General features: G+C 43.3%; 1 protein-coding gene across 1 annotated transcript in view; it reads left to right on the forward strand.

Annotated features, from left to right (window-relative positions):
* Positions 1–14803: 14803 nt before the first annotated feature.
* The window catches only part of KCNK10 (potassium two pore domain channel subfamily K member 10), a gene marked incomplete at its 5' end in the record, with an annotated part of 139860 nt that continues 136603 nt past the window's right edge, over positions 14804–18060 (forward strand). The window contains one exon of the mRNA XM_082681699.1: positions 14804–14846. Coding sequence (XP_082537825.1) covers positions 14804–14846 — 43 coding nt within the window. The remainder of the gene's footprint in view (positions 14847–18060) is intronic.

Here is an 18060-nt window from a genome sequence, read left to right on the forward strand (position 1 = left end):
GATCAGAAGGACCAAAAAACACCCAAAACATGAGGCAATAATAATCTTGCTTTGAACTTGTTAAAATAGACCATGAGGTCTCATTTTGGGAAACATCTATGGTGAAGTTCATAAAAAGATTAAAAAATCCTGCAACTTACTAGTGTTTCTTTCATTAGTCAAAATAGCCTTGAGATCATTACATATTGGGGAGGACATTTGCCAGTTTTGGCCATCCAGTACCCTCCTTTTGGTAACAGCACCCAGTATTTTTTCAGAGCCACTCTGGTCACAGTAGGTCCATATGTGTTGACTTTACCATCAGCTCCAGCAGAGAGCAGATGTCACTGACTCAGACTTGGCCAAATAAGCACCACATTTCTCAGGGCAGTCATTGATTCAAGGACAACCATGTGACCCATCAGAACCAATGACATGTAACGAGACTGGTGCTGGGACTGCAGAGGGAAGGGAATCCTCTTCCACTCTGGAAGTGACTTTACGAGGATGTGAAGTAGAACCTCCATGACCACCTTGCAACCTTGAAAGGAGATCCTGTTGAAAACAGAGCCAGCCCAGAAAAAGTGAAGCTGAGAGATATAGAGAAATGGAATTGGAATGACATGGGAGCCCATTATATCAAGCCAATAACATCTGGACTTTTCAGTAGTGTGAGCCAGTAAATTCCCTGTCTGCTTAAGATGGGTTGGATTGTTTTTCTGACACCTGAGACCTAAAGAGCCCTAGCTAATGTGAATATGTGGCCCTGTTGGGGTTTTCAACATTACATGTGATATAAAAAGTAAGGTAATAATATGGTTTTAAGCAAAGCCTTCTCTCCGCGAGTACTGTTTTAAATAATCATTTTAAAATTTAAGTACCAGGGTTTAAAATTGCTTATAGGGCTTGTGCATGGAGTTAAAAGTTGATTATAGTGATCATATTTGGTTAGGGTTTATTTGGTGGGGGGAGATGGGAAAAGAGAAATGTGTGCCCCTGTCCATGGTCATGAAAAATCACTGTGCTTCAGAAGAGTGCTTCCCAGACAACTGTCCTTAGACCTGTACTATCAGAATTCCTTGGGGAGTTTATTACAAACACACATTTTGGGACTCCACCCCTGGAGATCCGGATCCTAGATATGGGATGGTGTCTAGAATCTGTATTTTTAAACAAACTCCAAGACTGGGGAACCATTGCTTTATTACAGTACTTCCCTGCAAATCCTGGGGCACTGATGCCTCCTCTGTATATTCTTCCAGGAATTCTGAAGCAGCAAGGGAAGAAACAAGGCGGAAGAGAAAACTTAGAGAAAGGACAGAGAGATGCAGACCAGCTGTTAGAGAAACATAATTGCTAAAAGATTGAAGATTTCTGGGGCAGAGTCATGGGAGAGAAGAGAAACTTTGTATTAGTATTATTTTTAAAGAATCAGAGTTTTCTAGAAATAAAAATAAATTGATTTGAGAATGTGAAGGTACATGTGTATTCGTTTTCCCTCCCTGTATGCTTCAATTACGAGGGAGAGAATGAAGAGAAGGTGGTTCCAGCTCTCTTTCCTGTGACATTGTTGAGTCAAAATATGTCAATGTGTTTCACATACATTGGTCTCTGTATGGAGTCACAAAGAAGGCATCAACTCCATTTTCTATTTTGAAGTTGATACAATAGATAAAAAACAGCAATTATTAGTCTTCCCCAGGTTAAAATTTTCTAAATTCTTCAACTCTATTATCATATTTACCATATATACTAAAATATAAAGGGTTAATTCAAGGACACATGTAGATTTCAAATACAGTTTTGTATGTGAAAAGACTCCAGGCTCAATTCTTATATGATAGAACAAATGCCCAATTAATGATTACTGAAATCACTTAGTTTATAGGTCTGGCACTAGGAAGAAGAGCTGACCCATCTCATACAACCCCAGGAGTATTACATTACACTTGACTGTCATCAGTTATATTTATATTTTAGTTATACTTTAATGAAGGAAACATAATTTGAACTACATTCTATCTGAATCCATGTAATAATGAGCTGTGAATTTGGGACTTCAGATTTGCATATTATATTATATTTAATTACAGAATAATTACAGAATTATTTTTAAAAATTAAGATAAAATTAAAATAAAGCTGGATTGAACAAACTGTGGGAGCTGTGTTTCTAGTTATGCTACTCTGTGTTCTGCTTTAAGATGTAAGCAAAACAGATTATTGTCAGTGTCCAAATAGAAAAGTATTTTTCTCCCAACCAAACTCAAGTCCTTTAATTTAACAATTGCCTCGAATCTCTGTTTTGGTACACAAGTTGACATTTACTGACTTTCTTGACCAAACCACAATAAGAAGTCTTACATGTAACCACAAGGTATATAAATTTTACTTCCTCATCGGCCAGATGAATGTACTTACTATTGTGGTTACTCTGCATCTGGCAGCACAATACTTAGCAATCTCAACAGCTTAACCCTCTTAGTTAAGTTACAGTGGAAAACAGCATGAACTTGGAATCTCACCTGGACCCAGATCTTGCTTGGATCCTATTTCAAACAAGCCAGCTGAAAAAAGAAACCATATATGAGAGAGTTGGGGCAAATTTAAATACTGACTAGATATCTGATATTATTAGGAATACTTTGTTAATTTTTAGGTGATAGATGGCATTTTGCTTATGATGAAAAGGCGTTATTATCTTTTAGAGATATATTAGGAAGTATTTTTAGATGGAATAATACGATGACTAGGATTTGCTTCAAAACCATCCATCTGGGGCTTCCCTGGTGGCGCAGTGGTTGAGAGTCCGCCTGCCGATGCAGGGGACGCGGGTTCGTGCCCTGGTCCGGGAAGATCCCACATGCCGCGGAGCGGCTGGGCCCGTGAGCCATGGCCACTGAGCCTGCGCGTCCGGAGCCTGTGCTCCGCAATGGGAAAGGCCACAACAGTGAGAGGCCTGCGTACCGCAAAACAACAACAACAACAAAAAACCGTATGTACTACAAAACAATCCAGCCACAGACTGGTGTGTGGAAGTGCAGATGAAACTGGATTGGCTGTGTGTTGATGATTATTGAAACTGGGTTTGGGGAACATGAAGGTGCATTTTATTACTCTCTCTGTTTTGGGGTATGTTTGAAAGTTTCCATAATTAAACATTTTTCTAAGTGGGAAAGAGTAATGAACACTTTGTGTTAATTCATTAAACTGTATGCTTATGGTTTATATCTGTGTTTTTATTAGTTTCTTGTTGTTGTCCTAACAAATTACCACAAACAGGGTTGCAGCAACAGAAATGTATTCTCTCACAGTTCTGGAGTCTAGAAGTCTGAAATCCAGCAGCGCTGTGCTCCCTCCAGGGCCTCTAGTGAAGAATCCATCCTTTACCTCATCCAGCTTTCGGTGGCTGCTAGCATTGCTTAACTTATAGCTGCATCACTCTGGTCTCTGCCTCCACGGTCATACTGTCATCTCTTCTGTCTGTAATCTCCCTCTGCTTCATCCTTATAAGGACATTTGTCATTGGATTTAGGGCCCACTCAGATAACCTTGGATGATCACATCTCAAGATCTTTAATTTAATTACACCAGCAAATACCCTTTTTCCAAATAAGGTAACATTCACAAATTCCTAGGATTGGGATGTGTATATATCTTATCCTTTTAGGAGTCACCATTCAATCCACTATAATGACATATTTCAATAAAAAGACTTGAAAACTAATAACCAAGAAGAGAGATTTAGTCTTTCTAAATTTGATATTAAGGAATCACTGTCAGAGTCATCCCTAATTTCAAATGTATGAGACTCCCTTGACTTCTTCCTTTCTACCTTACTGCATAGGTAAGTTTTGTCATTTCTACTTCCAAAATTTAAATCAAATCTTTCTATTTCTTTCCATCCTACACTCTTAATGCCTTAATCTCATCTATCATATTCTACAACGGTCTCCTTTCTGATCTTCCTGGCTTCTAATCTTGCCTCACTTCATTTCATTCTCTACAGAGAAGCCAGAGTAACTGAAAGCAAAAGAAAACAAAAACTTCACAAATCTAATCATTGCCCCTTCTTTGCTATGTCTCTGAAATGGTGGTCCTTTGCTTCCAGAGTAAAATCCAAAGTCTTTACCAAGGCTTCAAAGCTGGGAGTAATTCAGACCCTAACTCTTTGTCTACACTTCTCTGGGGCCATTCACTTTCTTGACCACAACTGTCCAGCCCCACTGGCCTCCCTTTAGTATCTTAAACATGCCACAGCCAATTACACCAAATGTAGATCCCTAAGAAGGAGAAACTAGGTAGTCTTTACCACTAGAATTCTATGGAAAATTGAATACATTGTTATTTTAAAAACAGATTCAGTTATTTACTTTGAATACAGATACATTGGAAAACATGGAAACAAAATGTAAATACTCTCTCCCTACCTTCCCAGGTATCCTATCCTATAGGATAATGACATGTTGGTTTGCGTCCTTTTAGAATGCGTGTTTAAATACCATAAATACCTGCTTATATACCTTGGTAACCCGCTTTTCCTAATTAACAATGAATTGAGAATCTGTTTTCATGTTATTAACTATATAGCTTCATCATTATTTTTTAGGCTTTTCATCCGTATTTTCAAATCACCCTACCAAAGACTTGTACCAATTTGCATTCCCACCAGCAGTGCATGAATGTGCTCATTTTCCCCACATCCCTGGAAATCTTTTTAATCTCTGCCAACCTGAGGGATGGAAAACAGCATCCCATTGTTGTTTCAATTTGCATTTCTTGGATGGTAGTGAAGTTGAACATTTTGGCTTCTGATACTGCTTACCTGTAGTTCTTCATAATTGTGTAATTGAAAGTGTTTGCTTACGTTTTAAAAAGAAATGGCAAATTATTTAAGGAGGAGTTGTGTAAGCCACTCAGCACTGCATTGCAGTGACTCTACCACCATGCCCTGGTGTACAGTTCTATCAGTGCCTTGAAGCTGTTCACTCTCATGTACCTGAGGATAGAGCCTGGGCTTCATAGCTTTCATCAGGGAAATCTTTGTTTTCTTCTTGTAAGACGTGAGACATAGAAAATCACCCATGCTCAGTTTTAAAAGCCTGTTCCTTGTATTTTCTCAAAATACATATGGGGAAATAAAGAGGAAATTATAGATTTAGTATCTAAGTTTCAGAATGTGGCCCAACAATTTGGACTTGTCACTGTCTAGGTTTTGATCATCTTTAGGTTTCAGCTTGGAGTTCAAATAACTTTATGCATCAAAATATTCAGTAATCATTTTTCCTGTTATATTAATTTAATTTAATTTTAATATTTATTTATTTATTTGGTTGTGCCAGGTCTTAGTTGTGGCAGGTGGGCTCCTTAGTTGTGGCATGCTTGTGGGATCTAGTTCCCCGACCAGGGACTGAACCCAGGTTCCCTGCATTGGGAGCTCGGAGTCTTATCCACTGTGCCACCAGGGAAGTCCCCCTGTTATATTAGCTTTAAAGAGAAGGTCAGAGGAAAGCATAGGGAAACAGTACCTGACATTGGCACCCATTCTCTACATTTCTTTTGGACAGTCTCCTTTATGTTGCATCTGAAAAAAATACGAGCAAAAATTTCACGGTACCATGTCTGATATGACCTTTTAAATTTTCAAATGTACCACAAGCTTGCTCATGTGGTGATATCAAGCATTACAGCAAGAGTACTTTTAACTGTCCAAGGTCCTGAAATCTCACATATTTTTATCCTACAATCCTGTGTATTATTTTGAACTCCAAGTGACTGTCCATCATTCCATACTTATGTCCTCTTTCATGTATGTTTAAAATTACTACTTTTGAATGTGGATCAATAGACTGAATAGAGCAATTTTGTATGTGATAGAGTGCCATATGTTTTAAGAGCTACTCTTCTAAAAATAAATAAATAAATCATCAAATCAAACAAATGTGCTTATGGTTGTGATTGTGAGACCAAGTAACTTCTAAACAAAGCCAAAAACGTAAACCAATATGACCCAAACCACAGGTAGAGTTGAGACTTAACTGCAAATGGAAATTCTAAAGAAAGAGGTGATCAGATCAGACCACCAGGAATATGAATAAATAGTATGGAAAAATATATTTAAAAAAATCAGAAGTGCTAAACATAACATCTAAAAAATCTGTGAGATACAAGGGACATGTGGAAATAATGTTTTGTTTTAATGGCAAACATGGAGGGCCAAGGAACAGGACGTGCCATTTCACGGGAAGGAAGGGTGACAATGGAAAGACACACGGTTTGTACTATTTACAAAAAAAATCTAGTCTTTGACAAAAACAAAAGTCAGCTGTGGTCATATATGTGGCTCATGCACCACTCTGTGACAGGAGAAGAAAAGTCAAACTGGACCAAGTGAGGAAGTGTAAGTATTTATTGAGTGACTGCGCACTTTAGGTAGTCTTATGAAATAGGCTCAGTGCGGAGAGAAAAATAAATTGAGAAAAGATGGTTCCTTCCTTTCTTAAAGAGATGGAGCAGACATGTAGAAAGAAAGGACTCAGAAGCTCAGAGTTTAACCCTTTCATTGAACAACAGAGGCTCAGAAAGGCTAAGTGAATTGCTCAAGGTCATACAGCTTACTAGTGACAGAGGGGACTAGAAATGAGTGGCTCTGCTCTCCATCACGGTGGACTTTCCACTCTATGACAGTTGTCTCATATATGAAACTTAGTACTTATATAAACAAGCATGCACTAGAGTTAGACACAGAAAACTAGAGAAATTGGGCAGTAAAAATGAAAGGATGATAAAGTGAATGGTATGGGGAGGAATTGTGAGTCAAGGGACACATGCCTGGTTTGATAAAAGTTTTAAGGAGAAGAAGACTACTGACCAAGAGGCAAGAAGAAGACACAGGTGTTGATAGGTCCAAGGTTACCTATATGAAGGGAGGCCCGTAAACCATATGAAGCATATGGGACCAGTCAAAGAAAAGGTTGGAGAAATGTGTTCACCAAGTAAAGGACAAAGGTGTCATACATGCTTGATTAACCAGAATGCTTCTGAAATGAGGAGTTCTGGATAACTGAAATTTCAGATATGAAACTTTTCTTTTCACAATCCCCATCCCCCTCCATGGTTGAAGTGTTAAGTCAAATATATTAGGCCATTTTATGAGGCCCCTTGAGGCCACTCAGGAGATTTCTGTTCCTGTCCTGACTCTATCATGGACTAGCTGTTTGGCCTCGGAAAGTCACCTTACCTCTCAGGACCTCATCACCATATCTGTAAAACAAAGCGTTCCAGGATGTCAAAGATTCCCAGATTTTGCATGAAAGAGTCACCAGGGGCTCTTAGTAAAGAGATAAATCCCCAGTCCTTAGACCCACTGAAACAGGATCTCAAGAAGCAGCAGTTGGATCATGGAATCTGCTTCATGTCACCTGGTGAGTTGGAAAGCTCTCACCACATGATCTCTAAAATCCCTTCTATTATTATTATTTTTTAACACCTTATTGGAGTATAATTGCTTTACAACGGTGTGTTAGTTTCTGTTTTATAACGAAGTGAATCAGCTATACATATACATATATCCCCATATCTCCTCCCTCTTGCATCTCCCTCCCACCCTCCCTATCCCACCCCTCTAGGTGGTCACAAAGCACTGACTGATCTCCCTGTGCCATGCGGCTGCTTCCCACTAGCTATCTATTTTACATTTGGTAGTGTATATATGTCCATGCCACTCTCTCACTTCGTCCCAGCTTTCCCTTCCCCCTCCCCGTGTCCTCAAGTCCATTCTCTACGTCTGTGTCTTTATTCCTGTCCTGCTCCTAGGTTCTTCAGAACCTTTTTTTTTTTTTTTTGTAGATCCCATATATATGTGTTAGCATACAGTATTTGTTTTTCTCTTTCTGACTTACTTCACTCTGTATGACAGTCTCTAAGTCCATCCACCTCACTACAAATAACTCAATTTCATTTCTTTTTATGGCTGAGTAATATTCCATTGTATATCTGTGCCACATCTTCTTTATCCATTCATCTGTTGATGGACACTTTGGTCACTTCCATGTCCTGGTTATTGTAAATAGAGCCGCAATGAACATTGTGGTACGTGACTCTTTTTGAATTATGGTTTTCTCAGGGTATATGCCCAGTAGTGGGATTGCTGGGTCATACGGTAGTTCTATTTTTAGTTTTTTAGGGAACCTCCATACTGTTCTCCATAGTGGCTGTATCAATTTACATTCCCACCCACAGTGCAAGAGGGTTCCCTTTTCTCCACACCGTCTCCAGCATTTATTGTTTGTAGATTTTTTGATGATGGCCATTCTGACTGGTGTGAGGTGATACCTCATTGTAGTTTTGATTTGCATTTCTCTAATGATTAGTGATGTTGAGCATCCTTTCATGTGTTTGTTGGCAATCTGTATATCTTCTTTGGAGTATTGATTACATTCTATGATTCAGCTTTCTCACTGGAATAAGCTCAAAATTTCTAAAGCAACTGCATCTCTGTTTGATGGACTGGAATCACTGAGAATATCAGATCCATTATAAGGATCTGTAGCTTTCTATGGGGAAGGAGCAGATGAATGGATAAATGCACTAACTCCGGGTTACCATCTTTTGAATATAAAATTTAATAGATGAGGGACTTCCCTGGTGGCGCAGTGATTAAGAATCTGCCTGCCAATGCAGGGGACACGGGTTCAAGCCCTCGTCCAGGAAGATCCCACATGCCGCGGAGCAACTAAGCCCATGCAACACAAGTACTGAGCCTGTGCTCTAGAGCCCGTGAGCCACAACACTACTGGGCCCACTTGCCACAACTGCTGAAGCCCGCGCGCCTAGAGTCCGAGCTCCACAACAAGAGAAGCCACCACAATGAAAAGGAAGAGGAGCCCCCGCTCGCCGCAACTAGAGAAAGCCTGCCCACAACAAAGACCGAACACAGCCAAAAAAAAAAAAAATTAATAGATGAGCTCTCTGATGTCAGCTTCTAAAATTCTATTTGCCAGAAACAATCTCTATAACCAATGTGTCTGTATTACAAATAAAAGTCTTGGCACCAAAGAAGAAAGTAAGAGATGATGCTATCTTCTAGGGAGAGAGTAGAGGAAAGCAAAACATCACTGTAAGTTTAAGAACTTCACATCATCTCAGTAGCTTTCCCAATAAGATAACAAGTTACCCAGCTGGTCAGAGGTAGAGTGTGGATCTTCCTCCCTGATATTTTAGAATTAAATTTATTATTTCCATCATTCATGGCTCAAAAGCAACGGAGGCATCACTCAAATATTAAGTTCAAACTTAATTTTATGTATTTCAAGAAAGAACATGGTTACGATGTTGCAGAGCTATGATATTTTGGTCTTCTACAGACTGAGACAAATAAGGCAAACAAGAGAAGCTGAAAATGTCTAATGATAAACATAATAATACATTTTCTCCTACCAAACTAATCTAAAATTAATTTTAATTCATGTGTGACGAAGTACTTAAATTGTTTTTCCCAAAATTGATCTTGAGTAATTGGAACCCTGCTCACTGTATCCATCTATGTATCTTATATAGAGGGCAAGAGCATACCGTTGTGTGGTTTCTGCACTGCATACGGGCACGAGGCTGATGGGTGAGTGGGGGCTGAAATCCATTCCAAGTTCTGGATACACTACCGGGCTTCCTGATATCAGTATGTCTTCCCCAGCCCTCATCCTGTACTCCAAGGAGTGTCTTCTGGCTTGAACAAAGGTACTGTCTGAAAATCAAGCCAATGCCATGGTGCTTTTTCCACTGGAGGGAGTACCTTTCTCTAGCTGCCACATAAGCTAGTAGGGACCTTGTTTATACAGGCTAATTACCAGGTAGGATAGCGGTGTCCATCTAGACTTGAAGTGACCTTGTTTATATACCAGCAAATGTAATATTTGACTCTTCCAGGATGCTGCTGGGGGCAGATTTAACTTAGTAAGTTCAGACGAGCCAAGATTTTACAATGGTGTGATGGATAGTGGGGTAATAATTGATGGTGGTTTTCTAAAAACGTTCCATTCTTTCTAACTAAACGTTATGGTCACTTACAACTTTTTGGAACCTGATGATACAGCTCTTTGGAACCTCTTCTTGAAAAATAACGCCCCATTTTTGCAAATAAATGAGACAGAATGATCTTCCATAAGAGATACAATAAGACTCCTAGAAATTAGTTGTCAGCTTAACTTTGATTCCTGACGAAAAGAGTGGTGCATATCATTAATTATTTCGCAGGTCCAAGTGGGTCAATATTTCAGTGTGTGTCAGTAACATTAGAGAGCTATTTTAAATGACATATTATCAGAGTCTAAATATAGTAGTACTGCATGAACTGGACAGAGATCCTCTTTTCTATAATCAGCATTATTAATCGACCACTGAAAGAGTAGAGCAGCCCAGCCAACATCGTGTGGTTGTGGAGAACTGGGTAAGACCTAGCAAAGTCCAAGTAATACCAACAAGACTGCTTATCCGACTAAATACTTTAAGGTGGCCATGCATTTGGTGTAACTTCAGGGACATAACAAAGGCTTTCCCACCTCCCTCCCTGCTCACCTCTGCCAACACTTCATTTATTTGTTTGATGATGCTAATGATCTAAGATTCATATTCGCTACTTTGGCTTAAAGGTTCACCTGCTGTTAAAATGCAAATAGTTCTGGGATGGGAAGAACATTCATTAGCTCTTTCAGAGAGCAAAGAGAGCACACTTTGATAGGGTGAAGAATGTAAGGGACCCAGAAGGTGGGGAGATGCTAAAGAGCAGGGGTGGGGGGGGGTGGGGGGTTGGGGATGGGAAGGTAGAGACAGTTTCAGCTGCAATTTCAAGTGGAACTGACTCTACTTCAGAGATCAAAATAACTTTATGTAACTAGCTCTGCATAAGGAATGGTACTTTGACTTAGAGATGGGTGGGGGCCTGCTTTGATTTCTACTTCCATCTTCAACTAGCCATTTTACTTGGATAAGCCACTAGCCCCTCCAAGTTCCAATTTCCTCCTCAACAAATATTTAAGTACCTAATACATGTCAGGCATTGTTTTAAATGAAATCATGATGATAAGAGTACCCATCTTCTAGGATTGTTATGAGAAATAAATGGGGTGATCTTAAAAAGTGCTTGCTATGGGCCTGGCATAGCGTAAGAAAAACCTTATGGAACCAGTAATCGTAACAATGATCCCTTATATCTGTGAATCCCTGCACATTTTACAAAGCACTTTCACATTTATTATCCCCTTAAGTGACCTTGTAGGTGGAACTAGCCAGATACTTAGTGTCCCATTTTATAGATGAAGAAACTGAATGAAACCTGGCACAATTCACTTGCTTAGTTGTACTTCCTACTGAAAAGGATTGGTGTCAGTTGGCCAAATACTTTGTACTCATTACTTATGCCTATTTTATAGCTGGAGAAACTCAGGAAGGCTTAGAGAGATTTTGATTTTCTTTTCTGACACTTGTAGTGAAAAAGATGTTTTTAAGAAAAGTATGAGTTGGCCAAAGGCTTGAATGTCTTGGTAAAGGGGTGAAAAAAATTACTTGACATGAAGAAGAGGCTGTTGCACAATTTAATCTCTAATAGATAACAGTTATTGCAAGGGTCTTTCTGCTCTTCATCCTCACTTATTGAAAAACTTAAGGAAGGGAGAGATTTTGATTGGAAGTAAGAAAAGATTTGACCTCACCAAAGTTTCTTAAATTTGGGGGAAGCCTATCAATACAGAATTTGGAATCGCTTTCACTAGCTGTATGTAGAAATCTTGGATGGTCATATAAATTGGAATCCTATTCAGAGGTGGAAAGGTGAACTAGGAAGTATCTTGAAATGACCTCTTCCAAATCTGATTCTATGATTCAGCAAACATTTAGATGACATAGTGGTAGGAGAGGAAAGTTCTAACATTACATTTGTTCCAATCATTTTCAACCAAACAAATACTTGCTTTAAAAGCAGCAAAAGGGCTTCCCTGGTGGCGCAGTGGTTGAGAGTCCGCCTGCCGATGCAGGGGACACGGGTTCGTGCCCTGGTCGGGGAAGATCCCACATGCCGCAGAGCGGCTGGGCCCGTGAGCCATGGCTGCTGAGCCTGCGCGTCCGGAGCCTGTGCTCTGCAACGGGAGAGGCAGCAACAGTGAGAGGCCTGCGTACTGCAAAAAAAAAAAGAAAAAAAAAGGCAGCAAAAATGAAATGAATGTATTTCAAACATTCCCACTGGACCCTGAGACTATGTCCCATTCCCTACTGAGCAAAACTTTTTCCATCAGTCAGACTATCCCAGGCCTTTCATTGGCTTCTTGGGAGAAGCGTCTGTCAATATTTGGAGACAGTAGGTCCTTCTAAAGGATTTTCAACGCTTTGCCAAACTTAAAGGTTCTGGGAATAAGACTCGCCCATAAATAAACAGGTTATTTGAAAGCATGCATGCCTTCCACATGACTTGAATTTTGATTCACATTAAAACCTTCCTAGAATGACATGAAAATTATTCATTATGGTGTGTAACCTTGCTGTGTTCTTGTTTTTGAATTCAGTAAAACACCATATGTGCCTGTCAACTTTGTGTGGATGTGTGAAAACACTCATTCATCCCTGAAACATGGCCTACTGGGGATGAGAAACAAATATAACTTCTTTGACTAAGGCTAGGGCTGAGTCTAGGGGAGAAACTTGAGTGAGCGGGGTTATTGCTGCCTTCTATTCCATGGATATTGGCAGAGACACTGAGTTCAACTAGAAGTTGTTGAGTTATTTTAACGACCTGCTGTGGTCAGGAAATTGTTTGCTTTTCCCTTTGACCCAACTTATCTTTAACTACATCATGACATTAAACATTACCAGAAAGCAAATGACTTTAGACTCTTAAAAAAAACAATCAATGTCATTAAAAAAAAAAAGATGGACGGACTTTTCTAGAATAAAATGCACTAAGTAGAAATAACATCCAAATGAAATCTTTGATTGGGTTCCCACTGGACACCGAGACTATGGTTTTTATCAGACAACTATAACTTTTATGTGCGTTTGAACATTTTCAAAATAAAAATTTGAGGGGAAAACCAAAAAAAAGTCCAGCTCCATCTCTTTAAAGAAATTACCTGGGATTATGCTTTGGTGTTAATTCAGAGAGAGGAAATCACCTTAAAACTTGTTTTATAATAAGCAGGATTCTAGCTCTGCACGTTTTTGGTAAAATGTTTGGCACAATGCCTTATAGGAGCTTAAATAATATTTTCTTAAAATTTAAAATAGTCCTGGGGATGTAATATACATCATGGTGACTATAGTTAACAATACTGTATTGTATATTTAAAAGTTGCTAAGAGAGATGATCTTAAAAATTCTCATCACAAGAAAAAAATTTTGTAACTATGTGTGGTGGTGGGTGTTAACTAGACTTCTTGTGGTAATCTTTTCACAATACATTCCAATCAATATAGAATCATTATGTCGTGCACCTGACTAATATAATGTTATATATCAATTATATCTCAATAAAAAAGATTTCCAAGTAGAGAAACTTACAAGGGAAGCAGAGGTAGTTCCTGGTTATGAAATGTGTTCATCAGCCTGGTGCTTTAATTACAACTTCTCTGGAGTTCATACTATGTTGTCTTCATTAATCCGCAATCAGAGGTTTGAGTCAAATAAATCAGCAGGATTTACCCATACAGAGTTTATTATTGAGCGATATGATACATGACACCCCATTCCTTGCCCTTTAGTTGCTGATGTGTCTCCAGCTTTTCCAAGGCAAAAGCAGAGACTAAGATTAGAGCAACATATACTTAAGGGTGTGTTTTTGCAGATGTTTGTTGGGACGTGAAGACAAATGTAGGAATGATTAAATGCTGAGAACAAAGTGGAAACTTCGCTGAGGAAAGACAACATTTCTGGTAGGAGAAGTTTAACTTTAATGCATAATCCTATCAGTTTTACCACTGAGTGCGTCTACACAGGGTGTGTGTGTGTGTGTGAATATCTTCACAATAATGACCTGGACATTTCTCTGCAGTTCTTTTGAGAAGAGGACTCGCAGGTGTCTTGGGAATGAGAAAGACCATACAAGATTGGGTTTTCTTCCGGACCTCAAGGCGGAATGGTGAAACCAAAGGGAAACAATCCAAGGCAGATTAACGAATTCGAAGTAGATTCTAATCAGATCTGTCCTCCTCCCGCTTCTGTTTGCCGAACCAACACTAAACAGGATTTCCCAAGCTGCTCCATCGCTCCCTGCGATTCGCTGTCCCGGACTTTCTCCTGCCTCACCCCGATCCTGTGTTCACCTCTCCCCTGGCAGAGCTGTTCTTTGCCAGTCATTCGGAGAGGCTGACTCCCCACGTGCCAGGCAGCATCCGTCCGCCCTCACACCCACTCCGGGCTGCGGCGTGGGGAGGGGGTAAAGGAGCCACCAACTCGCGGGAAACTTTCTCTCGCGGGAAATGACTGGGGGTTTCCGGTTTCCTCAGCCCTTCCACGCCGGGCTCGACGGCACTCAATAAAGTGGTGCCACAACTATTGCAGGTTCTGAGCTGCAGAGACCCGGGCGGCCCGCAGAAACGCATCCCCGGCAAGGAACGCGGCGCCCTTTACCACCGAATGCGCCCAGGACGCGGTGGCCGACAGCCCGGGGCCTCTGGCGGGGCTCGGCGGGTGCAGGGAGACTTAGCGCCAGGATGCTTTGTTTTCCTGCCGCAGGAGCCCGCGGCGGTCTCTTTCCACCAGACTTAACCCTCCCGCAGCAACAGCCATGAAAGTTGCGGAGGCACAGAAGGAGAGGGAACCGCTCCGCGCGGCATCTGTTTTGGATGTTTTTTCTCTACACAGACCACTTCTTTCCTCCTTCTTGGGGTAAGTGTAATCAAGTCTGTAAGAACCAAGAGGTAGAACTGAAGGCGATGGAAGCGAATTGCGGAGCACAAAGGGTTAATGTGCTAAGATGTTTGTCTTGGGAGGGGGCTCCCCTCCCTGCCCCCTCCCTTTCCGAACATCCTCCCCCGAGCCACCCTCCCTTTCACCCATCCTCCGGCCCGAAGTCCATTCCAAATACGCAATTTAGGAGTTGGGCTTGATTTCAGGCACGTTAGGGGAGGGGGTGCTGGGATTAAGTAATTAATTAATTTTGGTAGATTTTTTTCCCCCACAAACTCGTTTTTGTCCACATTCTGAGAAGGGAGAAAAAGTGGAGGTGAGGGAAGCCCCAGAGGTTGGGGATGGGAAAGGGGGGAGTGATTTAGCAGAGAGATGATCCTAAGAGCTGATGACTAGTGCAAGTCATCAGGAACTCCAGACCCCTGATTCTGCTCCAAATCGCCTGGCCCCCCAATAATCATCCTGCTGGTGCATTTCTGGGCAAGGTTCTCCAGGGGCCAAATAACTTCTGACAAAAACCTGCAAACTGTCTTGCACACAAGGGATGCTCAATAAATGTTTCTTGGTTGGCTGAATGATGTACCCTGAGCTGCATTTCATGCCATGGGAATTTGCCTTGGACAGTGAACTAATTCCCCGATGTAGACCCCAGGGCACTAAGTTAGTCCAATTCATTTTGCAAAGGAGGAGGATCTGAAGTATTACAAAATATTGTACTCAGATCTTCATTACCCAAAAGTACCCCTGTGACTGCTTCAAGGTCAGATTCATGGGTCCAGGGACCAGATGAGCTCACTTGGGTTTGAATCTCTGTGTTGTGACCCTGGGCGTGTTCCTTTACCTCTCTGAGCCCCGCTCTTCTCATCTGCAAGATGAGGCCAGTTGGAGCTTCCTCTATGTCATATAGGGAAGATGAATGGAGAGAAGTATGAGAAGGTGAAAGGGCAGTTGATAGATGTCAGTCTTGCCTCCGCATCCTCAGAGGATTCAGGAGAGAGGGTACCTTTCTCTGTGGAGGCCTCTCTCTGACTCTGATGCAGGTAATAACGTTGCGTTGCAGTGACTGGGCTGGCACCTTTCTGCCTGTGAGCAGTGGAGGAGGAGTGAGGCTCTGAAGGCTTTCGTAGGAGCGTGGAAGCAGCTTCCTTTGGGTTTTGGAGCAGAATTTACATATATACTGGTGTCTCTGGGGGCATGGCTGGAGAAGCGGTCATTCTTTGTTTTCTTTCCAGGTCTCATCCATCCTCTCAGCCTTCTAGTAGAGAGGAGCAAAGTGTGGAAACAGAGTTCCAGAGAAGGTAGCTTTGAAGCACCTAGGAAACCCGCACCTGCCTAAAGGTCCGAGTCAGAATAGTGCCATCAGATTAGTACCAGTTTTGCCTGACGGGATTTGCAGAGAACTCCCCAGCAGCCTGTAGGCTCAGTTACAAAGCACTTACCAACCCTTCTCACAGATGACAGTGGACCTCAGTGGATCTTGCCGTGTAACTCTGAAGCCTGGATGTGACAGTGGGAGATGGATGATGAGAAAGATGCTGCTGACACAGGGCTCCCCCGAAGCCTCAAGGTGCCATAGAGCGGCATACATTCTGAGAGCAAATGCTCGCGTAGGCAGTTAGGGCCATAGAAGGCAGGCTTGGGAATAGGCTGAACAGTCACTTTCCCTTTCTTAAGTAAAGGCAACGATGATCTAACCCGACCTCATGGCACTAGACAGTAAGCCCTATGGAGGCAAGGTCCATGTCAGTCTGGCTCTTTGCCATATCGCCAGCACCTAGCACAGGGATGGCACATAGAAGGGGTTCAAGATATACGTAAAATGGACAGTGACTGGACAGTAACTTAAACTACTTCCTGTCCAACACTGCTTCATGCAGTTCATGCGTTCATTTAGCAAGCATTTCTTGAGCATCTACTCTGTGCAGGTCTCTGTCGTTAGGTATCCGAAGTAATTTGTAAACATTATTTTTATTGGTACTTCGAGTAGCCCATTCAAGAGCATCTCACCACAACCAGGTTCTTCTGGACACTGAGGTCCCACCGCAAGCCCCTGTGCGGCTTCAGGAGCGGGCAGTGTGAGTGGGGGAAGGGGGAATGCGCCAGGTTTAGCTTCTTTCCGGGAACATGTCTGGGGTTCCTTTGCACCTGCCCCTGCCGGGCCCTCGGGCTCCCGGGGCCGCCAAGTCTTGGCAACTCCGCTGTCCTCAGGGGTGGCGGCGCCTCTCTCCAGCCTCCACCCCGGCCTCCGAGCAGAGGCCCCGGCCGGTCGGCAGGTGGTTGGGGAAGGGACCGGGCTGCGCCTGGGGAGTGAGCTTCCCGGGGCGGGGAGAGCGCGGCCGACGCGGAGCGGTCCCAGAACAAAAGGCTCATGGCTGGCACCGGCCTCCTCGGAGCGCGCTGGGGACGTGGGTTCGGGTGCTGGCGGGAGGACCAGGCGCGGGAGAGGACTGGAGTGAAAACATGAGGTGAGAAAAGCAGGTGGGGGTGCGCCCAGGGTGGAAGCGGTGACAGGAGGTCTCCCTCGAGGCAGAGGTATGCGGAGGGGCCGCCGCAGCCCTTCCTCCGCCTCCTGCAGCGCCTTCCAAGCAGCCAAGCGTGTCTCCGGCTGCAACTCCGCGGAGCGCGCCGCGGCCGCTTCCAAGCCCGCCCGCCCGCCGGCTGTTCTAGCCAGTAAGTAGCGGCGCGCTTGCCGCCGGCTCCCCGCCCCACCGCGGCTTCCGGGCCGCCGCGCCCGCCGCCTCCCGCCACCTCCAGCAGACGCGCCGGCAAGTCCACAGCCGGGCGCTAGTGGCCGAGTGCGCCTCCTTGGCGTGGCCCCTCTTCCCGCTCCGCGCCCTCCCGCGTGGCGCGGCTTTTGAGGCTCGCCGCGGGGAGGGTAGTCTTCGCCGCGCGCTCCCCGGGTGCCGCGCCACCCCTACGTCCAATGGCTTTCGCTGGGTGGGGAGTTGGGGGCGTCGCTCGGGGGCGAGGAGCCGCGGCCGGGGAGGGGCTTGTGCGCTCTGCGCGGCCGAGCGAGGCTGACGTGCCCGCCCGAGCGCGCGCCCGGGCGAGTGTGTGAGAGTGTGTGTGTGTGTGTGCGGGAGTGTGTGAGCACACGCCTTCAGGGGCTGGAGTGACACTGCGGTGGGCTTCTCCCTCGCGCCGGCCCTCCGGCTGCTCGGCCCCCAACCTGCCGGCGCCGCATTTGGGAAGC

This window comes from Grampus griseus (genome assembly GCF_964374135.1).
Source record: "Grampus griseus genome assembly, chromosome: 2".
In the NCBI taxonomy this organism is placed as follows: domain Eukaryota; kingdom Metazoa; phylum Chordata; class Mammalia; order Artiodactyla; family Delphinidae; genus Grampus; species Grampus griseus.